This window comes from Fistularia commersonii, chromosome 20, assembly GCF_037954325.1.
Source record: "Fistularia commersonii isolate RoL2024-O1a breed Wild chromosome 20, RoL_Fcom_v1.0, whole genome shotgun sequence".
Classification (NCBI taxonomy): Eukaryota; Metazoa; Chordata; class Actinopteri; order Syngnathiformes; family Fistulariidae; genus Fistularia; species Fistularia commersonii.
This window is the reverse complement of record NC_141303.1, coordinates 6,692,246-6,715,812: the sequence shown is the minus strand read 5'-3', so window position 1 is coordinate 6,715,812 and position 23,567 is coordinate 6,692,246. Positions and strand designations below refer to the sequence as shown.

Genomic DNA, 23,567 nt, shown 5'->3' with positions numbered 1-23,567 from the left:
GTGCAAGAACGAGAACAAGAAAAAGTTTTGATTTAATTTAATTGACAAATTTTACCATCAGAGGCGTATATATCTATCGTGTATTAAGTTCAGAATAGCTGTTTAATACTTTGAATATCGTGACCATTGAAAAAGACCTGTCATTCAGAGTTCATTAAACACATGTTAAGTGAGCGCAGTTTTATATGTTGTTTGTGATGCTTAGACCATAAAAAAGGCCGCAAATGTACATTTCTGCGTTCTTTCGGGAACCAAAATTGATGTAATCCTCCGTGACAGAGGGGGCACTGTCGAGGAAAACAGACCTTTTGCCTCCGCAGAAGCTCGATGTTAAGCTGGCTTGCTGGCACGGGCTGGTTGGTCGGTTGGTTGAAGATAGCCATGGCTCGATTCACAGCGCTACTGCTGTTGCCGGTTCTAATTGAATCGGCATTATCTATTTCATTCTTTATACCGGTCAATTCAAGAAAGTGTTTACGAGAAGAGATTCATAAAGATGTCCTTGTCACAGGGGAGTATGAAATAAGCGAGCAGGCGAACACGAAAACTAATCTGAAGGTGAGATGTGATGCTACCTAACCATAATATTCAACCTCATCAGCAACTATCGATGCCGAAACGCTTTTACTCTACTATCGTCGCTGTCCAATGAATATGGAGGTGGTGGTATATGAAAAGTTAGAAATACTGCAAGTTAGAAAATTCTTAACCATATACGGAGCGCGACAGAAATGTTAGCATCTTAGCTAACCCAGGCCCCACAACGCTGTCTTCTTGGTTTTTATCGGTTACTAAGTGCTTGCGAGATGAAATTATGTACATTCACCAAACATTCGTTTAATCCATGCACACTAGATTTATTCAAAAATTGTATTTACAGAAGTATCTACAATATGTGACTGTTGTGCGCTGTATTTTGTGTTGTTTCCTGAGTCATTGGTTTGGCCCGGCTGCTGTTACACGTCAGTGTTAGCGTCAATTCACAAGGCAGGTGTTAGCTCGCAACTTTAGCGGTTAGCCTCTAAGCTATTCGTCAAGAATAGAAAATGGTTCTCAATGTCAATGTTGGCAAAGAAAAGTTGCAAAACCAGTGTGTCTGCTCATCACTTGTTAAAAAAGCATTGCAACACGTTTAAATTATGTTAACAATTCATCGTCGAAGTTCACTGTCCCTGGAAAATTTGACGAATCTAAAAAAAAATGATAAATCGCTTGTTCAGAAAATGCAAAACAATTGTTAGAAATATATATACATATCACTCATTTGAAGACCGTCTGTTGGAGCCGATATTATTAGGTGTGTCATGAACAATTATTCAGAAGGGAAAGAAACATTAACGATATGTATGGATTTTTTTAGAAGTTTGGCATCCATCTTTTAATATTTTGTTTACAAATTTTGCGATTTTCATTTAACAGTTCTGGAGTTATGTTTTATATGTCATTTATATTTTTCTTTCATTTCACAGATTACAGATTCCTCCAGCCACACGCTTTACTCCAAGGAAGATGCAACAAAAGGAAAGTTTGCATTCACGACAGAGGACTATGACATGTTTGAAGTATGCTTTGAGAGCAAGTCACCTATGGGTAAGTATTTACAGTGACACTGTAGTAAGGTGGATTGTCACTGCTCTTTATCACAGCTAATAAAGAGCTCTACCTCTTGACGTGGTGCAGGAGGCAGTGCAGTCGTCTTTTGAACCGAATATTACTGGTTTCGGTTCCCAGCTCGTCCTGGTGTGCTGAAGTGTTGTTGAGCAAGACACTGAATCCCTAAAGCTGGTGGACCCCAGCACTGGTGGACAACATGCCTACTGCTCATGGTTCATCCATAATGGGTTAATTGGAGACAATGAATAATTAAGGATAAATTATTTATATTATTATTATCTGACTTAGGTGCAGTGACACTTAACTCTTTATTCATTTTTCTTTAACATATGAAAGAGGGCTTGCAAAACAGTTGTCAATGATTCCCTCTCTCTCTCTCTCTCTCTCTCTCTGCGTATATGTGTGTGTGTATATGCTTGTATGTAATATATGTGTATGTGTATATATTGTGTGTATCTATGTATGTATGTATATGATATATGTGTATGTTTATATGTATATGTGCTCAGTTTTTTATTTAATGTAACTCAATTTAATTCAATGTGACTTATATATTTTAGGAACTGGAAGAGTGCCTGATCAATTGGTCAATTTGGACATGAAGCATGGTGTAGAAGCCAAAAACTATGAGGAGGTAAGAGACTGAGTCATAATTGCTTTTCCCGGTTAGAATGATGCAGCTTAGATATGTATGGTGGTTATTTATAAGTAATCACTGTCCATTTTTACTTGGTCAGTGATTGTAGGACCATAAGAATAAGAATGAAAGCAGGAGTTATATTTCATGCCATGTTTTTCACCACTCCAATATAATTATTTTGTTGGCAGTTTTTTCTGCCTGGTTAAAATATTCCTATGTAGAATGAAGTTAAACGTACCCAGTGAAGGGTTTCAGGGCTCGAGACCAACTTTTTAGGTGGGTTTCAATGATGTTTCCATTTTTTTTATTTTGGTGTACCATTGGAGAAGTCTAGATCCTTCATCTTTTTCTCTATTCTTCCTGTCTCCTCACTGCCACATTTTGAAGTGGAATGCAGTCATTGAACAGTGTTTTGCATTTAAGCATCTCATATTGATGGTCTGACTGCAATCTTTGCAGTAAATGCAGAGCATTAGAATAGTTGTTTTGTCTGACTGTACATTTGAGACAGATTAAGCTATTTCCAGAGAAGAAGGCTATCCACAACACAAGAGACAGTAGTAACCTCTGAAGATCTTGTCAGGACTGGTTGTGCAATGATTGGGGACAGGTGTAACAGCATTTTTTGTCCATTACCATTACTTGTCTTGTCGTTGGAGGCAAATGATTTGATATGGTGACCCCTAAAGGCTAACAGACAAAAGGAAAGAGAATCACTGGCCAACTTCATTACTATTTTATTTTTATGTTTGTCTGCTGAGGAAGAGTGCAAGTGAATTTTGTTGTCCAGTCTCAGATATAGACACATTCTTTTCTCTAACACCATGCTTTGAAGAATAGCAGTCACATCCATTCAGAAAGAAAAATACACGTTTCTCTTAGTCTATGAATAGCTTTGAGTGTTTTTGACTTCATTCAGGTAAAAAAAGCATTCTTTTTTTCTCTTACTCCATATGATTTATAATCATCCGCCTTCATCTTTTCAACCAACAATGTTCCATGTGTAAGAATAACATGGGCTTATCAACTCATCAACATTTAGTATATAAAGTCAAACAAGGGTTCCAGTTTCTTTTTATAGCAAAGACAGTGTTGTCAAGGTTCATGTCTCCCCCTTACATATTTTCCTAGAATGTCCACATTGTTCTGACTGTGTAAATACACAATTAATTTTCTTAAGCTTTCATTTATTTAAATATATTCATTGCTTCTGTTCCCTGTTTTTAGTTTTTTATTTGCTGTTATTGCCACAGGCAACACCTGATACAAGTAAAGAGGTGATAAGTCTGAGAATCACCTCCCTTTCCACACATGGTACAAACATGATGTCCTTTTGAGAGTAACAGGGTTTTCAGAGAGCGCTTTTATGGGCATTATTGTCCATGAATGGACATGAATTTACATACACAGTCACTTTAGAATAAGAGTCACTATTAACAAATGTACAAGTATTATTTTGGCCATTGTTTTGGTTTGTTATGCAATTCAAATATTTTTTTATATTGAGTGTTTCTTTGTAATCCAGGCATATCTGAATGTTCTAACATCTTACAGGGAAAATGCCAATCAAGGTACAGATTTTAGGCTGTCATTAAGAAGTTATGGTCCAGACAAAGTGAAAATAACATTATTGTCATTGCCATAATTTGACAAATCCCGGCTCCTCTTGTCTACATGAGACTGAATCCATCCATCCATGAACTACCGCTTATCCTACTTAGGGTCTAAGGGGATGCTGGATGCCTATCCCAGCTGCCTTCAGGCGAGAAGCAGGGTACACCCTAGACCGGGAGACTGAACCCAGATTGTTTAAATAGGTCTCATCACACTTTGTGAAGCCTCATGTGTAAAGTAAAATTGCTATATTTGTCACACAAAAATCATGCAGACATATTTGATTTAAATATTTTGGCTGCTTTCAACAAAGCTCCAAACAAACAGGAATGCAACTGTGTGAGATTGAGACCCATAGTTTTTCTCAAGTCTTGAACTGCCAACAGAAAATGATCTCCCAGACTGACATCTGCTGGAGAAATCAACTTGCATGCCTTTTTATTTCATAACACAATTATCTTTTCCATTTCTAGAAGAGTCTTCTTTTTCTTGCAGATTGCCAAGGTTGAAAAACTAAAGCCTCTGGAGGTGGAACTGAGACGACTTGAGGATCTGTCAGAGTCCATTGTCAATGACTTTGCTTACATGAAGAAGAGGGAGGAAGAGATGCGAGATACCAATGGTAAGACTAAAATGCATGTCTTACTAGAAATATTCTCATTGAGCACAAATTTATTATCGTGATATCCTTGGGAATCTTACTGATTATAGAAGTGTTTACCAGGTTTATTGCTTTAGAAAAAAAGAAAAAACGTTTTTTCCCCTTGAAAATGTAAAGGATATAATTCAAAATGTCCATCGCATTTTCCTTAAATTGCCAAAGTATATTCTGGAGTATTTTAAAATTCAAGAACAACTTTGAGTATAAAATAGTTACTCTAAATTGTTGTTTCAATGTTTTGTCACATTTGATCTAGAGTCTTTTGTTTTCATCATGTAGTATCGCTTTTTATAAAGCAAACCTATTTCTGGCAGTTGTAACCCAGTTAAACCTGAGTTGAAGCAATAACTGATTGATCACTGTAAAAAACTGTTAGCAGTATTCATCCTTAAGACGTTGATGTCCTCCGGCTTCATTTTCGTGTTTGGTTGCCATTTGTAATTTCAGCCTTTTATTGAAAATGACATATGGACTCTCTTTTTTGTCTCTAAACAGAGTCCACCAACACACGTGTGTTGTACTTCAGCATATTCTCCATGTGCTGTCTCATTGGATTGGCCACATGGCAGGTCTTCTACCTGCGGCGTTTCTTCAAGGCAAAGAAGCTGATCGAGTAAAGAACCCTCAAGCTCCTTGCAGGGGTAAAGCTTGCGCTCAGCCAACACATCCCAACATCCACTCCCCTTGGACTCGCTTCAGTAAACAACAGCAAGTGGGGTTTGGGACCTCAGATTCTCAAAATCTCACTTTCACAGATGTGAGAGCAACTAGGTTGTCCTCTTGGGAAAAAAAAAGACGAATATGCTTGTTTAGTGGTCTGAAACATGAAAAGCACTGTAGGGAGAAACTTACTGTGAGACATGGGAGATTTTCCCTTCAAGGAATAGACTTGTCCTCATAGTACTTCACCTTTCTGTCTGTTTTGAATGTTGCAGCTCACTGAATAATAACTTGTTCCTTCAATCAGATGAAAAAATGTTTGTTTTTGAGCTCAGTTTGAATGGATGTGCCATTGGAGAATGTCTTGCGCCCCTCTGTTGATGTACACATTCTTTGCCATGTCAAGTAAACAAGATCCTTTGTGCCCTTTTTTCAAGTGAAGGCAATTTGAATTGGTTTGTTGCTTTGCAGAAACAAAGACTCCCACTCAACTTCTGCTAGTCACAATTTGCATACATGTTTGGTAGCTATATTTGTGTGTCTTTAGTTTGTTTTCTTATTGTAAATTGTATGCTACTTAGTTGCTTCTATGTGTGTATTTTTTTTTAAAGTGGGGCTGCCAGTTAGGCTCTAAGGTTTAAATTAGGTCACTTTTATGAGCTCTTGCATGTTCCACTTTTGAAACACCTGAACCATTACCAGTCACTAACTGAACTAGCCAAAACCAAAACTCTCATCCTTTGGAGGAATTCATCAGCATTTCATGTATATAGCTGCGGCAAAGAATATCTAATCACCTGATTATATAATAAAATTAATATACTTCAGTTCTTGCCAGGTTACAGCTAATTAATGTTTTAAAAGGAAATGTTCAGTTGGCTTTCGAGTCATTTTCTAATGTTCACATTCACTTACATGCCCCTTATTTAAACACTGCCGCGTTAATTAGTCATTTGAAATGATCAAGATCTCACTTCTCAATAACAGTCTTTGCAGATCCACCCAGCGTGCTTTTTTTTTTCTTTTTTCCTTTGAGATTACATCTGATGCCTGGGTTACATGAAAATATAAGTGGTGGGGTAATATCCTTAATGTTTCCAATGGGGATGAATTAAGGCATCTGACGTAAGTACATTTTTAAAAATGAATATGCGCACTGCATAATCAGTGATTTTTATGTTGACTGATAAATTTTGTAAATTTGTGTTGGGATTTTATTCAATAAAATATTGGATGGATTTACTCAGGTGGTGCTTTTGGTCCATGCTAATGTATGAATTGTGCGTCTGTTTTTATTTTTGTTAGGACAGTTTAGAAAACAAAATCTGTATCCATATCAGAAAGTTCAAAATATTTTGAGAATATCAATATATTCATTCCCCCCTCATTTTATAAAACATTTCAATATTTTGTGAAGATTGGTGTGAGAAGGTTTTAGATTTTTTTTTTCAGATCACCTTAAGATTTATGTTCCTCTTATTGAAAATATATTTTTTTTTCCAACTTTATTGAACTTAAAAGCATGAACAGACGAGTGTGGCAAAATCCAACCATACATCAATGACAACTAATTACATGAGGAAAAGGAACATCTTTTTTTGCAAGATGAACACCGTGTGTATTTATTTTAATTAATCTACGGGAATGTCATTCATAGTATATAGTATGTATAGTACTATATAGTATAGTACTATATAGTATAGTATACATAGTATATTTTTTGACCTTTAGGTCGTTTCATAATTTTTGAAGATTTGTTGTATAATTCAAAATCATTTTTAAAGAAGATGAAATAGGGGGTACATTTCTGCATTCTGGGTTTGTGTATGAAAGAATTGGCTAAACCTAAAATAACATTGACGCAGAGTTCATCTCTTGTTTTCTAAAACTAGACCAAATGTTACATCCTCTTGACAGAAAAAACTGGTGACGATGAAATGTTGTTTAATTTCAGCTTAGAAACAATGTACTTTTACATATGAGAAAAAATATATGGACAGTGGTTTCAATATCATCTTCACAAAATGTACAATTATTTTCAGTATTAAAGCATAACCTCAGTAGTTCCTTGCACACGTAAATATTATTCATCATTTTAAAATGTTTCTTTTTCCTTTGGAGGTATGGGTAGAGTAGGATACATGTTCTTTGCTGATTAATTCTCCATCAAATTTATTTAATACAAGATTTTTATTTTGACGTCCAGGGAACAAAATCTTTGTAAATCACTTTCGAACAAAGGGCTTACTGCATTTTCTACACAGAATTAAAGTTACCTGGTTTGATAGCGAGGGCAGACGAGGTTGTTTCGTTGAGTGTGTCAGTATGGTTTTGGTGGGAAATATAAACTCTCGGGCAGTGCATTACATACCCTCGTGATTTCTACTTGGGAGGATTAGGGCTATGTTTTGCTCATCGTCTAATAGAGAAAATGTATCTTTTCGAAGACGTGGAGACGATGGTCGCGGAAAAGTGACAGGAGTCCACGCGTCTGCTAGACAGGTGACGTCTGCTGACCCGGAAGTGCTCGAAAAACACTTCCGGTTTAAAAGAAAAAAAAAAACACTTCAGTGTGGTCTTCTTCACTGTGACAGAGATAGTACTAGGTCAACAATGCCGGGGGCAGACAAGGAGACGGACCTGACGGAGAGGATCGAGGCGTTTCTATCCGACCTGAAGCGCGGTGGCAGCGGGACGGGGCCGCTGCGGGGCTCGGCGGAGACGGCCCGGGAGACCACCTATCTGCTCCGCCGGATCACAGCCCAGGCTCGCTGGAGCAGCGCAGGTCTTTCCCCTCTCCCTTTTATTTATGTTTATTTGTTTATTTCCTTTCCACCTCTTATATCTTTTTGGCCCTAAATAATACATTATAAGAAAGTGGGCAATGCATCACTCTCTAAACAACTTACAATCTAACAGAAAGGAAAAGATACGCTTCTGGTCAAAATCTTTTGATCGTAGCAGCTGGACTGGGCTGAGGAAGCCTCTCGGATGAGGTGAAACGTCTTCAAGGGAAGAAAATGAAGACCAGTTACTATGATTGGAAGATTTTGACCAGAATTGACCATTACTGGATGACTGAGAACCTCCACAGACACGATACGCTGTGTGGACTTGACTATCTCTTTTTAACCCTCATTATGTTAAGGGTCAATTTGACCCATTTCACCCATTGACCCAATGGGTCAAATTGACCCTTAACATAATATGAGGGTTAAAGACTTGTAGGAGATTCAAGAATCACTGTATTAATTGTCATCTATACAGTCTTGCAACGTGTTTTCTTTTATAGTGAAGTTTTTATTTTGCTGTCCACAGTGAAGGCAGATAGGCAGCGACAAATACATAATAAGCATACTGTTGCAGCCAGATGTAAACAGTGCAGAGAACTGTAAACAATGCAAACAAATGTAAGCCATATCAACAGGATGGGGAGGAGATCATACAAATTTAAAATCTTCCATGTCACCTTTCACTGCAACGGATAATATTAGCCTCTGTCGACTGATGGACGTAAGTAAAATGGGAGCCCCACCAAAGTTGTGTCTATGCTTCCAAAATTCGCATTACTCTCCCCATGCAAACAGAAAGGAAAATTAAGCCTGCCAGACAACATGAAGTTCATTTCCTTGCCATTGTTAGTAGTAAAATCTTGAATGTTACACAGGTGATCTTATGGAAATTATCCGAAAGGAAGGGAAGAGGATGGTAGCAGCTCAGCCCTCAGAAACCACTGTAGGCAACATGATCCGGCGGGTGCTGAAGATCATCAGGGAGGAATATGCCAGGTGGATTTTTCAGTGTGGTACACCTATGATTTTCCAAACCTAAGCTCTCTGACTTTGAATAATGCAAATTTCCTGCAGATCCCGAGGCAGCAGCGAAGAAACGGATCAGCAGGAATCCCTCCACAAGCTGCTGACATCTGGAGGGCTTAGCGAGGAGAACTTCAGACAGCACTTTGCTTCTCTTAAAGCCAACGTCATCGAGGCCATCAACGAGCTGCTGACAGAGCTCGGTATTGTCTCTTAACGGCAGTTGATCATGAAACTTTCATTTTATAACATTCAAAATCTACCTAACCTATTTTATTTTAGAGGGGACCACTGAAAACATCACCATGCAGGCCCTGGAGCACATTCACTCCAATGAGGTCATCATGACAATTGGCCGCTCTCGCACCGTAGAGGCTTTCCTTAAAGATGCCGCATCCAAACGCAAGTTCCACGTCATCGTAGCTGAGTGTGCTCCCTTCTGCCAGGTAGTTCAAGTAGCTTCTCACAAAATGCAAAAAGTATGTTTTATTAGGTCATTTAAATTCTCAACGTATTTCCACCAGGGACACAAAATGGCGACCAATCTCTCTGAAGCTGGCATTGAAACGACTGTGATTGCAGATGCTGCCATATTCGCCATCATGTCTCGCGTTAATAAGGTACTTAACCGACTGATGGCTTTTAAGCATCCCTTTGAGGTTATCCTGGCGGGAAACAATGTGACCATCTTTTTCCAGGTTATCATCAGCACTCAGACTGTTCTAGCGAATGGAGGGCTAAGGGCCGTCAACGGAACACACACACTTGCTCTTGCCGCTAAGCATCACTCCACGCCACTCATTGTTTGTGCTCCGATGTTCAAGCTCTCACCACAGGTATGAAGAAATAGGCGAGGGGACACAATTTAATAATTGTTATCACTGCTGACAGCAGATGACCACCAGTGTCCTTTGTGTCTTTAGTTTCCAAATGAAGAAGATACCTTCCACAAGTTTGTCTCTCCCCATGAGGTACTGCCTTTCACTGAAGGTGAGTAACTGTCTTTGATAGATAATGAATGTATTTGAATGTTTTGTGAGAGAACAATAATGGTTATTTATGGCTTAATTGCTGTTTTGAATTGTTTCATAAATTATGAGCTTGGTGGAAACCAGTGAGAAAGATGTAAACATTGGTTTCCACAATGTGAAGATATATTTGGTCACTTGCTTACCTTTGAGGCACCTTTATCGCTATATTTCAGCTGTTTTCTTACTGACAAGGCCATGATATTGATCAGGTGTTTACTGAATAATTTTAATCAAATCTATCAATGTATACTCTACTACTTTGTTAAAGTGTTTGGCTATTCAAATCCTGAATGATAAACTTGTGCACTAATAACATGAGAACATTTTGACAATGCTCCATCTTCATCCCAGGTGAGATCCTGTCCAAGGTGAACGTACACTGCCCAGTGTTTGACTACGTCCCACCTGAGCTCATCACGCTCTTCATCTCCAACATCGGAGGACACGCGCCGTCCTACATCTACCGATTGATGAGCGAACTGTACCACCCAGAAGATCATGAAGTTTGAACAGTGTAATTAACAGATAAATTAAATGCAAAGAACCAATGCTGTTTCTGTTTGTTTTGGGGTGGCTGGAAAGTATTTGACCTCAAAAAAACAAAAACAAAAACAATAGAAGGCTGATAGAAACTCAGTGATGAATCATCCTAAATGGTTTTTGGAGATTCTAACAATTGCGGTTTCCTGGTGCTCAAGATGGTGAATCTTTAAACTAGATCCTGAAAGAAGATATAACTTTATCACTAACCAATTACACATATTTATAAATATTTCTAAAAATTTGAAACACAAGAAATTACCAAAAAATTGGAATTAGTTTCAGGAAAATGTCAGCATCTATAATGACGTCAACGGAAACCCTTATGACCATTTATTTTCCTTTTTAGTTAAATGCTTCGAAATTAGTGTTGATCATCCAGTTAATAGAGCACAAACTTGGTACCAGTACCAATGGAAAGCCCACATTAGCCAGAGCCTTAAGCCTAACTCCAGACTTAGGGCTAACCCTTGTTTACATCTAACTTTCCAACTGCAGGTCAGACAATTTGGGGATTGGTGCTGTTGGAAAGCTGCTGTTGTCTGTCAAAACCCCCATGAGCGTGTGAGTGCATGAGGAATCCAAGTCACCTGGAGGCTGAGACCAAATTTGCTGAAAAAATTGTTTAACTCTTGATATGTTTCTAGTATGCATCCTCTGTATGGATAGGTCAGTTATACAATATAATGTCTCTTTATAGACAGACACAAATTCAAATTCAGAGGTTATTCATTATCCATAATTAAGAAAGTGCCTAAGTCACAACATACAATTAAAAAAAATAATTCTGGGGTAAAATAATTGCCCTTAGTGGCAAAATGATACCTTTTTTTGAAGCTCTCCTGGGAAAATATATCTTTTACAAATACTAAAAATGGAAATACCTTCCATATCTTCCATATTAGGGGGGGTCCAGCTTTGTTAAAAATTCTTACATCATGTATGTTTATATAAATTCTTTTTAGAACATATTTATCACTACTGTAAAAATAATTCAAAAACTAAACATCTGTAACAAGATCACTTGAGTAATTGTCTTGTCACTTAAGCCATAAACAAACCGCTTGAAATCTGAAATGTTCCTCCAAATCTTTTTTTTTGAAAGAAAAATACCACTCTTCACTTAGAAGACCAGAAAGCTAACTTGCAAAATCTGTTCGAAATTACCAGTAGAAGGAAAAAACAACTCACGCTTTAACATTTTAAAGTAGCCTCGTTACTGAAATCTCATTACTTTCAGTTGATCACAATGATACCGTGCCATCTTTCCTTTATTGAAATGTTCAATGAAACTAACCTTTTGTGTTTTGCTGAGTTCACAGTTGGATCACTTCCTGGTTTTGCAGAATACATTTTTCATATCCAAAACAGAGTTCATTAAATACAGATAGATAAAACAGCTTTACCTGTGTATTAGCCGACCCTATACTTAGCAAAAATACCATCTCTCTTAAAAAGTTTGAAAGAAGAACACTGCTTTACATTATCTAATTACTAAAAAGAGAAACATGCTCATAGCCCATATCCAGAGGTATTGGGTTAAAATTAAATACATAGCAATTACAGTATATTCACCAAGCTTGTATAAATAAACATATTCAATTTTACCACACAAAAGCACTCAATTTACTTAGCCTTCACATTTTGGGGGAGCAAAATATACCAAGGGCTATTTTGCAATATTAATAAACAGAAACCCAAGTGTATATATAAACTGATTATGTATGTATGTATGAAGATGTCAATTAGCGAATGAAAGCAACTTTGATATTAAATGAAAACTCAGTAAATGTTACTTTACAAAAGGCCAATAACATGACAGATATTGAACACCCTGTTGAGAAACATTGCAGAGAACATGAGAAAGAAGAGAAAATCTTTTAATGTTCTAACTACACCAGGAACACTTGCCATTTTACAAAAAAAACTCTTAAAAATTGCTCCACATGACTGATTTACATACAGGAAAATCAAACAACTAAGAAATGAAAATCCACAAAGGGGAAATATCTTATGTAGTTTTGCAGCAGTCTTTTTCTTCAGAAGCCCTGAACTTCATTGGCTGTGTGACTGAGAAAAAAGCAATACATTAGTATGTTACTAGATCAGGAACATACTTTAAATATACTTCTTAGACAATAATGTGATTTAAATTCCACGTCAATGAAATTAATGCTCTTGCTAATTTCAGAGGAGATTGTGCATTTCAGCTATAGCATCTAATTTCCTCATTCCTCATTCTCTTACAATGATCAATGGGACCTCTTTTTAATGAGTCATTTTCACATGGTTTCACCTGTTGTTCATTTTTACCTGTTCTGTGTTTTTGTCCACTTCAGGGCGTGTCTTGGAGGCACAGATGAGGTTGGGTGGTAAAATGTACATCCGCTGCGTTTACATTGTCCTGCAAAACGACATGGCTGTGGAAATAGATAAAGAAATGTCATCTTAACTTGATCATGTGCTTGAAGGGGAATTAAGGTTTATGCTATTGTATAACCTTACTGTTAACTATATTGCGCACAAACTCAAAATCCCATTATTATAAAGGTACTAAACATATCCCAAATGTTTACCTTGGGGTGGAAAAAAGGGCAATCCATCTTTTTGCAATCAGGGAAGAAGCGGCACACGTTTGTGGTTTGGACTGCAGGTGCCACTGTGAACAGACATGTAAAGCAAATTAAAAAAAACAACAAAAAAAAAACAAGCAAAATTAGGTTTACAGAGATATGCGCGTCGTGCATTTTTTTCATGTAAGTGTTTCTTCCTGGAAAAAAAGGGGGGATGTGAGGTCACAGCAACAGTGCGCTCATTATTGGTTCGTGTTTGTGACTGAATGAAAACAGAATTGATTTAACCTCATAACACTGCTTTTGAGGCCCTGACACCTGTAGACTGTTAGAAATACAGCTGCAGTGACAAGCTTAGTGATAGGTAAAAAGTGGAATTTTCTACATATAGCAATACCAAAAATCATTTTTTCTCTGCAGTTTAGAATCTATAACTTTAAGAATTCCTCAGCTACTTTTCAACTCCAGAATCCTGGGCTACTGAGCTGAGGAAGTCAGTTTTCTCACACTGCCAGAAATCTGCATCACGATGCTAATACACTGGTGTGCTGAGGCCCTTAGACTGACAGCATTCATAAAAAAAGAGAAAAAATTATCATCAGTGAAGTATACAAAATTAAGCCTTTAACTTCTATAAAACAGGCAAACAGTAGCATTTCAAAAGCAAATGAAAGTGTCTTGGAAACGCAACTGCGGAAAACTCCTGAAAATTATTGATTGTTATCCTAAAATTGCAAAAGAAAATCATAAATTATTGGCTTTTGTATAAAAAACAAGATAAGCCTTTCATCAATAAAAATCCACACTCTTAAAGTCAGCATTTCTCTTAAGAGTTGCAGCGAAAATAAATAAACAAACAAACAAACAAATAAATAAATAAAAATAAAATACTAATAACAAAAAAAATAAATACATAAATAAAAAATGAATCGCCAACTACTACAGAAAACTTTGCACTAGTGAATCCTTTACTAAAGTCTGAAGGCTATGTTCAAATAAAGGCCTTCACGCTCTGGCATGTGAGGCGATGTTAGAGGTTTGCTGATGTAGCGTCTTTGCCAAGTGGATCACCAAAGAAATCGTTGTACCTGGCTTGGGTGGGGGAGCAACTGTGCTTCTGCGGCTGACATGAGTGAAGGGGCAGTCTGCCTTGGTACACCTGGCATCATATTTGCAGTTGGGATGAACGAAAAGGCATTTATCCCCAAACTTGCACTTGGGAAAAGTTCTGTGGGGACAAAAAATAACTGTGAATAACCCAAAGTAACTTTACTGTGCCTTTCCACACTTCACTTATTAGTCTACCCACTTGCACTGAGTTGTTGGATGATGGTAGGGACACTCGTCTCCACTCTTACAGACGGGCCAGAACTTGCAGCGCTCCATAACCTTTGGTCTCTTCCGAGGGACAGTGTTGTCCTCTGCCATCTCACTATTCATTGTATCCTCTGTCAAGAACAGAATGAAGATGGATCACAATAAGTCTTTGACCATTAAAATAATCTCTAATTGTTATAGTGACTTTTCAGATAACATCTGGTACCTTCTGATGAGGCCACACCTCCCTGGAGTCTGTGAAGGACACTAACTTTGGGCTCCCTGCTGAGGTGGACACTGCCCTCACTTAGCTTTGAGGGTGGTCTCACATCATCAAGTTCCATGTCACCTTCTATGAAGTTTCCTAGTGGACTCGGGACCCCATCTAATGTCACAATGAACTTGGGGCTGTTGTCCCTCTCTTTACTACTGGAAGAAATGTGATGGTGGAGAGGACAAAATTAAAATATGTAGAAAAGCAAATAGGAACCAAAACAGCAGCTGTTATTCATGAATTGAAGGCACTGAGAGCAGCCTCCTCTCATGATATTTCTGAGGATCTGCGGACCTGGTCTGGATGGTGCGTGGCACAGCAGATCGAACTCCCCCTTTATGCTGAGGTGGTTGGTTTCCGGTGTCAGATTCTTCCAACTTTGGTTGACTCATTATGAAGGAGCGAGTATCGTAAGACTTGTCGTCACTGTTGGCAGCAACCTCCACAGCTGGTCGCGTCACACAAACAGAGCATTTAGTTTCCCGCAGTTAATGATTTCATTCATAAGTTGAGATTTTACTCCACAGCAGTACAAGGAAACATGGATATAAACTAACATCTTTGAGTGACTTCATCTGTGGTGTCACAGTGGTGGGTGATTATGACTCAGTGCCAAAGGCCCAATGTGATAGAGGGGCCTTACAAAGCTTGGATTAAAATGAGGTTTATGTCAATGGTTTTGTGTTATTGATGAAGTCTGTAGAGATACATTTAGTTTCTATAGAAATATACTATTTGATATGCTTCAAGGACGGAGTCTCCAATTTTTTTTTCCAATATCATCCAAAGGGTATGTTTGCAAAAACTATGTATTTTATTTTTTCTTCTCCCTCAGGTAGGGTTGTAAAAAGGTAAGACTATATGCTTTAAGGTTTGTGTAACATTTTGCCAATGAAAAGATTTTATGAATATAAATTTACCATTAGCACAACACTACTTGTAAACCACATTTGATAGTATCACAGAGAAACTTTAGTCAGAGTAGTAACAGAATACAAATTTGATAAGACTCGATTGTGACTTGGTGTGAACAGTTCTGAAAATAGTTCTGGAGTAGAGAAAAGGCGTGTGGGCATATCAACATTTTACTGGTTCCTTTCAAACAACGTCACTGTCTGGCAATATTCTCGTTATATTTTTTTCACAACTCTTTTTGATTCATATATTTTCTTAACCTGCACAGATACTGCTTAAAGACACTTAAGAGACACAACTTAAGGGTGTAACCAAGGAACTTCTAATTATTGTGGAGATAATGAAGATTATGTTGAATATCTAAAAGTATTACCCTTTACTGATCCAAATATTGTGATTTATGGAAAAATTTAAATAGAGGCTTTTAAATTGAATTATATTAATCTAAAACAACCCCTTACCATAATCGCTCTTTTCTTGTCCTTCACTACGCTCTGGCAAGTCCAACTGAAGACGTGTAGCTATAGATCTTGCTGAAGCTGATGGGGGCACAAGGTAATGACATAATCATTGATGGTGTTCTAATATCTGATGGAACTAGTCTTTAGAATACATCATCTTCACAAATAAAAATCACCAATGCAAAAAGGAACATTTAATTGAACAAATGAAAAAGTGGCTGGAAATTAATTTATACCTGGAGGTAGCTTTGCAGAGCGATAGGCCTGCTCCCGGGGGCTCAGGCTGTGGAGGTGATCCTGAACCAGCTGAATGGCTGCAGTCATCTCCTCACTGCTAGCAAAGCGGGTGCGAGGAGCCACAGGGACGGTCTGCCTCACTGGGACTGTGTGGGAGGCAAAATTATGTCAGTGGCACGGAAACGACAAGTGCATATACAATGCAGGTTTTAGGGAGGTACTTTATTCATCCCTGAGGGGAAATTCACAGTTCTAGCAGCATCCACAAACATCATTTAGACAGCTTAGATGAAGTGAAGAAAGCATGCAATAAATACTGGTAAAATATAACACAGTTAAATAGCCACACAATAAAATGTTTAAGGGTTTCCATTTATACATCGACTGGCATAAAAATTCAGATAGCTTTGCCCCTAAATTTAACGAGTTCCTCTAAATCCCATTTTACACGACAGGGGTTACAAAAAGTAAGCCTGCATGTTTTGTGTGGATTGTCAAGAGTAGACAGACCAGCCCCTCGAATTACCAAAAAGGTCACAGAAGTAGAAATATAAAAATGACAGCACATGAATAGTTGGGAATTCAAATTCTGATGAATATATAACAATTGTATAGATTTACAGAATCAAACTACAAGTGTATCATTTTGATGTGTAAAAGTAGAAAGCATACTTGGGAAGGCTGTGGTTCTGGTGATTGAGTCTTGGGCCTCAGAGATGGCCTTCAGAATCAGATTCCTATTAGCTTGCTTGGCTGGGGGGAGGGAGGGTCTGAAAAGATTGGAATAGGAATATTATTAACCCATAGAAAAATTGGGTATTTTGAGGACATAATGTTAGTCAGTATGAGAGAAGACGGTATAGAGAATAGGGTTAAATGGAGGAGGCTGATTCACCATGGTGACCCCTGAAGGGAGCAGGAGATAGAGAACAAGAAGTAGTAGAAAAAGATAATTAAGTTTTCTTTAACATTTTTCAATGACACTGGCCTGTGCTCAGGGTGTGCTTGTGAACAATGGAAAACCTTAATGTCAAGCACTAAGTACACAAAAGTTAAATTTCCAGGGACCTTTATATACCAATTAACAGGAGAGAAGATGATCTCCTGGAGTTCACTTTTGACTTCCGGAGAACTTGAAGGACAAGTGACAAGGGGAAGGTCAATAATTCGGGGTTTTAACAACAACAACTGAAATGCAGTGATAATGTGTTTACTGACTTGCGTTCTTGTTTGCTAGGTAAAGACACTCTGCTGGAGGGGCCTCTTCCTCCATAGCTTGTATTGTCCTCCTCTACATCATCACTGTCCTCATCTGCTGCCCGGCTCACTCGCACCACTGAACTTGCAACTGGCGCCTTGCGCTTCCGTGACAAATCATCCTGTTAAACACACATGTTTATGCAATTTTGGGTGTAGATCATTAAGATATGATATTTAAAAGAGACCTTCCATGGGCCACCTAGTGTCCTTCATTATATATCAGGTGTCTTTATTTAAAAACACAACAATACCTTGCTGGACCCACTCATGTAGGTATGACTGCCTCTGCCATCTTGTTGCCTGGCGTGAGATGATCCTTCTGAAGGTCGAAACATGCCCGCAGAGCTAACTGACTGGAACTTGCTCTGACTGTGCCTGTAGAGTTGAGCTGAAGGTCTACTTGTTGCACCACGTGAACGTCCAGTGTTGGTACCGATTTCTACAGGGTCTTCAACAATGAAGTCATCATACATCTCTGGTTTGATATCAATAATTGCCTCTGAGGGGAGCAGCTCTACTAGTGGCTTGACAGCGGACGTTAGCCGAGAGGAACTCTTTTCTGTGGATCCCCTCCTGATACGAACCAAGAAAATGTTATTACTTAAATAGTTAGGAACATGGGCGATGTAACTGAAAGAATTCTTGATTTTTTACCTGCTGTCATGGGCAGAGCTGGATACACGTGTCTCATTCCTGTCGGACCGTGAGCTAGATACTGTGAAAGCCTTCAACTCTTCAGCTCTGTTGTTGTCAGTTACAGTCAGTCGGGTCTTCAAAGTTGAGGAACTGCTGTCAGACTGCAGCTCATGTCTAAGAGATGCTGGCTCTAGGAGAGAAGTAATACAATTGCACATAAATACTACTTCAATAAGTATTACTTTGAACCTTATACAGAACATGAAATGTGTACAACTTGTGGTTAAATTGTTAAATTCCTCGAAATGGCGAATGTTCCACAAGGCCATACCCCCTCAGTTATGGCTATGTGATGTGTCTGATCAAGTGTTGCTTGCGAATTATGTCTGACATGAAGCCGAAGACAACCAAAGTTTCGAGACCAGCATATTTATATAATTTGGAACACAGAGGTGTAGATACTTGATTGAACAATAAAGAATGAATTGCTGATCCTTTTTTTCTCACATTTTATGAGGGAATTTACATGAAAATTTGAAAAATAATTTGTTTGGCACAACTGTGCAAAGCCTATATTGGACTCAAACTTACAAAATGTGTTGAGTGACATATTGACTTACCAACTGCAACCGATCTCAACTTCTCAAGAACACCATGCAACCTTAAGTGAAAAAACAAAATCATGTAATGTGAAGAAAACAGAAGAGTAGCCTTTGATAGTCATATTTAGTATCTTTTGGGGTTTTGTGGAGGTAAGAACTTCTTCATTTTAACATACCAGGCTGTAAACTTAATGGTGTTGTTTCCAAGAAAGAGGGAGAGATCATCAGCCATCTGCTGAGAGGTTTTCCTGTTTGCCACCATTACCATGATGTAGTCCGGCAGTTCCTCATCTGCGACACAAGTTATTTGTCAGGCAATCTAATGGTCTACTTGTGTGAAAATTCACTTCGGGAATTAATGCACTTACCTATGTATGCACCAAGTTCTTGGAGCTTGCCCTTAATGGCAGCCTGCAAAGGACCACAAGAACGGTGATAATAAGTCAAACAATGTAGTTCCATTATCATTAGATGATGAACGGTATGCTAGCGATACGGGCGCATTAGTTCTCCTCGAGCAAACTTTCAATGAATTTTGACAACAACAGCCTTTAAAAGGAAAACACTCGTGGCCGTACAGTAACTAACTCGTTACCCCATATAAACATATTACTGGCAAACTCGTTTTCGGCCTTGTTATCTGAAAAGTGTACCCTAGTTAACGTTATGCTCGGCGACGACAATTTCCGCTGCCATGCTAACTGTTAGCATCTCGTTTACGGTCACATCAATCTGTTCGAATTCAGTCAATACGAGATAAAATATCCAAATCATAGCTCACTCTTATTTTCTTGCTGATCTCTGTCCCGATTTCCATGCCTTTTGCTTTTTTCCTACAAGCGAACAAGTTAGAACTATATATTCTGCAATGCACCGTTCCGCGGCTAACTGGCGTGACACAAGACCATGTGATCAGCCATGGTAGCCGAAAAGAGTCAAAATGGATAAGGAAAAAAAAAACAGCCACTTTTTAACGCTCATAAAAAAAGATCATATTGTGTACACAAACACATAAATCAAATTTTGTAAAGTAATTATTACTGCTCAAATAATTTTGTAAGGGAATGAGAAAATATGATGTTATACTGTATTGTGTAATATGATCACGAATGGGGGCTGCACATTTTTTTTAAAGGTTGTAATTTATAAACATACATATGTATGTATTAACCAGGTCCACGTCAGGCTTTGTGATGTAATTATTAGAAATATGGAAGACCTACAGGTCATTGAATATTTTTTTTAGAAATGTTACATTTAGATTATATTAATGTTATAAATCATTATGCATTTTTATGGTAATTTTAGTAATAAAAAGAACATATATGTATTAGTATCAAACTAATGCTTGCCTGAGATAGTTATTTAGTATTTGGTATTTAGTAAGCAATTGATAAATGGTAGAGCTGAAATTTGATCATGATAACTGTGCACACGGGTTAATTAAAAAACATAAGGGGCTTAATGAACACATGCTTGAAATGAAAACAAGCAAACAAGCAAGCAAACAAACAAAAACAAAAAACAAAAACACAACAAAGGCTAAATTTTAGTAAAACAGAATATTTTTAAGAATATAAACAAAGAACAAAAAATAATAAAACAAAAAAGCCACCATTTAGAAGATTGAACTTCTTGTACTACTGAGATAAATCCGTATTCTATTAAACTCCACAGAAAAGACCGATTAAACAGGTGTGTCTTGTATTTTGCATAAACGTTATGGTTGAATCCCTAAACTGCTAAATCAAAACCGAAGAGAGGTGGTAACCAATCTTACATCCCTAACATATGAAGTGTGCTCTCTTTCTGTTTTTTCCTGAATTTTTGGTTGGCCAGACAGGAGAATATTGCTTAACTATAATGATTAAAAAATATGGATTTGCCCCCTTTTGTGTTCAAATAGAAAAAATGCCACACTTTTAATTAAAAGTATGATTTAAGATAAGAAGCAAAACAATTTACGACATCCATGCATCTTGACTTTGAAGCAATGGTTACTAGGCATTTTTAAAGAGGTTATCTCTTAAAGAGATTAAAGTGGTTTATCTCCAGGATGAGGACACTTTTTAAAAATGTATTTATGACGAGTAAAAAATTTGGACTTTTGATTTTGGAGACCGTTGGAACATTTTCAAGCTTTATACTTGAACCATTTTTACACAAGGTGGCGTCAGAGACCATCTTGTAGTTCCTACAAGACAAGCCCTTTGAAGAGGGAGGTCGTTGAGTTTAACTGATAACCTTCTCAATCGCACAGCAACCTAAATCAGACTTGAGTGACAAATCATTGAAATTGTGCATGCACAGATATCTGTGAAGACAGGGGAAATGCAAAGCTTACCAAACAGGGGTATCAGTTTATCAGTCATTGTGACCAAGTAGTAAAGGGAAGCAAGTACAGCTTGAAAGGTGGGGAGGTGAATAGCAACTCCACTAACTAAATATGACCAAGCCCAAATCTGTTGTCCAATTCAGACTGTGTTGTTCATTATCTGCCCTTGGGAAAAAAAACAAATAAATAAAATGTTTGATTGCTAAAATTTTACTATTTTTGATTGACTTTCTAATGCTAATAACTGTGTATTTTCCTTCAGAGATTATATCCTGTTTTGCAACACTTCAATGCCAACCAACAATGACGGGAAGGATCTTGCTCTCCGTCTAGACAAGCGTCTCGTACAGTCTGCTACATTTCTGCGTCTGCTTTGTTCATACTGTCTGTGAAAATCAAAGCTGATGCACAAATTCTGCTATGTGCATGAAACACCAGCTTTGTCTTTGTTCACAAATATTATGACATGTCATGTTGCACCTCATTTATTTCACTAATTTTTTTCAACAAATCTTACACATCGTTGTTAACAATTGTTTTGGAGAAAATTAAATCTACCTGGAGGGGGCAATTTTGCTGTGTCTGTGGAGCTTTCTCAATATTTGAATGAAAATTTTTGTTTTGTTGAACTGTTGTCTGTGTGTCAGCTGGCTCTGTCTGTCAGCACTTCTCATCTGGATCGGGAAGAGTAAAAGTGTCAGTGAATTGAGATCAGTATGGTCAATCTTTGACGTGACTTAAAGCAACTTACAGTTCTTATGATTTTATCTTCATATTTGGGCTGTTCAAACTGGCCAAAAAATCTAATGAGTCCACCTCAAAGTTTAGTGAGTTAGAGAGGGGGTTCTTGAGTTATGTCACTGGGGAATGAAAATGATGTATAAAACTGTCTGAAATTGAGTTTGCAATAGTGCTGACTAACCTATGTGTTCCTATGTATGTGTTCCTCTCAAGAACACATTATGCTTACACTTTTTATATAGTCACAAGAACAAATCAAAATTTTGAATTGGTCTGATGATACAAACCAAGTAAGATGTAGTAAAAGTACTAAAACAATAATAAAAACATACAATATTGAAGAAAGCAGATTAATAGATAAATAAAATCAAGTATGATTACAGTCAGATGAATGTCAGATATGTACCTAGCTTAGTGTATGTCCATCATGAATACATCTCATCATCAATGATACTTACCAATATGTGTCAATATGCAGTTTTTAATAGATCATATGATGCTTATTATGTGCTTGGTACAATTTAGAATTATATAACCATACAGTCCATTACAGTTTTAGCACTGCTAACTCACAGCTGATGTGAGGACTGTTATTAATGTGAATTAAGTAAGTTTCTACTTTCTAACGGTTGTGTGAAATAACCATTATCCTCCTCTTGTTTTTTGTGGAAATCTAATACAATGATACGCACACAATATAAATGATCACTGCGACAATGAAATCCCCAACAACCATTAGTTTTAAAACCGGCCTCTTGTTGGATCTTACCTCTATGGAACTTCCCATTGTCATTAAAATGGCCAACAACCACCCTGATAAACTTTAGTTGAAACTGCAAGATAATGAATATAGCTCGATGATGATAGGTCATCATGTCCTTCCCGTTTTCTCAGGATAAAATACAGGTTAGATGGTATTAAAGAACAGGACACCGATTGCAACATATTTGTGTATGACTCCAGTATAAAACCAACAGGTAATGATTTGCTTAAAGCACATGAAACATTGGATTTCTGAATTTAGATGGAAATTTACATGATCATGTCACAGTCTTAACTAGTTGTATCTAAGGGTACAATATATGATTTACCTCTGCTAATAGATGTTGTCACAATGCTTAGGCTACACAGACAATGCAGAAGTCCTGCATTTCCCTGAACAATGAAGACGAATAAGGCTTTCCTTCCCGGTCACACTTCAGGTTTCCACTAGCATGTCGTTCTGCTCTCTTAAAATACACAGAAAAGTATCATCTGAACCAAAATAGAAAAATGCATACAAAAATGTAAACATTTAGATTTAATAAACATTTAAGATATATATAGTCTTTGGTCCCTCGTTTTCATGCTGGCTTGCATTTCCAATGCAATCAGCTGTAGGCTGTGCACTTGTACATGGCTTCCAATGCCTCAGGAAAATGTACTCTCCAACACCTTGCACGACATGCAACAAGTCATTGAATGATGGACTTTCTCTAAAACTTGACTATGAGGTTCCACCTGGTTTTGACCTGCTCTGGGGTTTTCAGTTTATTCATCCAAATTCTGCACCTTCCAACAGTCCTTAGATACACACACCTATTTGGTGAATTCAGTTAATTTACCACACGGCTGCGTTTATTTAATAATGCAAAACAACAT

General features: G+C 37.6%; 3 protein-coding genes across 6 annotated transcripts; 2 read left to right on the top strand and 1 right to left on the bottom strand.

The window, feature by feature from the left end:
• Window positions 1-340: 340 nt before the first annotated feature.
• tmed10 (transmembrane p24 trafficking protein 10) lies at window positions 341-6,432 on the top strand. Its single transcript, XM_086166846.1, has 5 exons — window positions 341-558; window positions 1,470-1,590; window positions 2,175-2,248; window positions 4,364-4,490; window positions 5,025-6,432. Exons 1-5 carry the CDS (start codon window positions 382-384, stop codon window positions 5,144-5,146), a joined length of 621 nt encoding a protein of 206 aa, XP_086022972.1. The 5' UTR covers window positions 341-381; the 3' UTR covers window positions 5,147-6,432.
• A 1,312-nt stretch (window positions 6,433-7,744) lies between these two features.
• Window positions 7,745-13,040, top strand: eif2b2 (eukaryotic translation initiation factor 2B, subunit 2 beta). Of its 3 annotated transcripts, none has more exons than XM_086167549.1 (9): window positions 7,745-7,974; window positions 8,857-8,977; window positions 9,056-9,207; window positions 9,287-9,450; window positions 9,529-9,624; window positions 9,703-9,840; window positions 9,928-9,994; window positions 10,387-10,549; window positions 12,915-13,040. In XM_086167549.1, exons 1-8 carry the CDS (start codon window positions 7,803-7,805, stop codon window positions 10,542-10,544), a joined length of 1,068 nt encoding a protein of 355 aa, XP_086023675.1. In that variant the 5' UTR covers window positions 7,745-7,802; the 3' UTR covers window positions 10,545-10,549; window positions 12,915-13,040. The 3 variants fall into 3 exon arrangements, with proteins under 3 accessions (XP_086023675.1, XP_086023674.1, XP_086023673.1); XM_086167548.1 differs by lacking the exon at window positions 12,915-13,040 and adding an exon at window positions 11,074-11,174; XM_086167547.1 differs by lacking the exon at window positions 12,915-13,040 and having other exon boundaries at window positions 10,387-10,583.
• zc3h14 (zinc finger CCCH-type containing 14) lies at window positions 11,832-19,806 on the bottom strand. 2 transcript variants are annotated; one of them, XM_086167545.1, is made up of 17 exons: window positions 19,632-19,806; window positions 19,219-19,261; window positions 19,027-19,141; window positions 18,869-18,909; window positions 18,267-18,438; window positions 17,864-18,185; window positions 17,571-17,731; window positions 17,025-17,122; window positions 16,352-16,498; window positions 16,116-16,193; window positions 15,034-15,187; window positions 14,692-14,894; window positions 14,458-14,596; window positions 14,237-14,376; window positions 13,152-13,234; window positions 12,889-12,995; window positions 11,832-12,645 (listed from the first exon to the last, which is right to left on the bottom strand). In XM_086167545.1, exons 1-17 carry the CDS (start codon window positions 19,665-19,667, stop codon window positions 12,615-12,617), a joined length of 2,070 nt encoding a protein of 689 aa, XP_086023671.1. In that variant the 5' UTR covers window positions 19,668-19,806; the 3' UTR covers window positions 11,832-12,614. The 2 variants fall into 2 exon arrangements, with proteins under 2 accessions (XP_086023671.1, XP_086023672.1); XM_086167546.1 differs by having other exon boundaries at window positions 14,692-14,891.
• Window positions 19,807-23,567: the final 3,761 nt, after the last annotated feature.

Coding starts and splice junctions, on each gene's coding strand:
- zc3h14 (XM_086167545.1), bottom strand. CDS start 19,667: ATGGAAATCGGGACAGAGATCAGCAAGAAAATAAGA. Junction 15,188..16,115: donor ACAAGAAAAGAGCGATTATG/GTAAGGGGTTGT, acceptor TGACGCGACCAG/CTGTGGAGGTTGCTGCCAAC. Junction 12,646..12,888: donor TGGACAAAAACACAGAACAG/GTAAAAATGAAC, acceptor CTTTTTTCTCAG/TCACACAGCCAATGAAGTTC.
- eif2b2 (XM_086167549.1), top strand. CDS start 7,803: ATGCCGGGGGCAGACAAGGAGACGGACCTGACGGAGAGGATCGAGGCG. Junction 9,451..9,528: donor AGTGTGCTCCCTTCTGCCAG/GTAGTTCAAGTA, acceptor TATTTCCACCAG/GGACACAAAATGGCGACCAA. Junction 9,995..10,386: donor GGTACTGCCTTTCACTGAAG/GTGAGTAACTGT, acceptor TCTTCATCCCAG/GTGAGATCCTGTCCAAGGTG.
- tmed10 (XM_086166846.1), top strand. CDS start 382: ATGGCTCGATTCACAGCGCTACTGCTGTTGCCGGTTCTAATTGAATCG. Junction 559..1,469: donor ACACGAAAACTAATCTGAAG/GTGAGATGTGAT, acceptor TTCATTTCACAG/ATTACAGATTCCTCCAGCCA. Junction 2,249..4,363: donor AAGCCAAAAACTATGAGGAG/GTAAGAGACTGA, acceptor TTTTTCTTGCAG/ATTGCCAAGGTTGAAAAACT.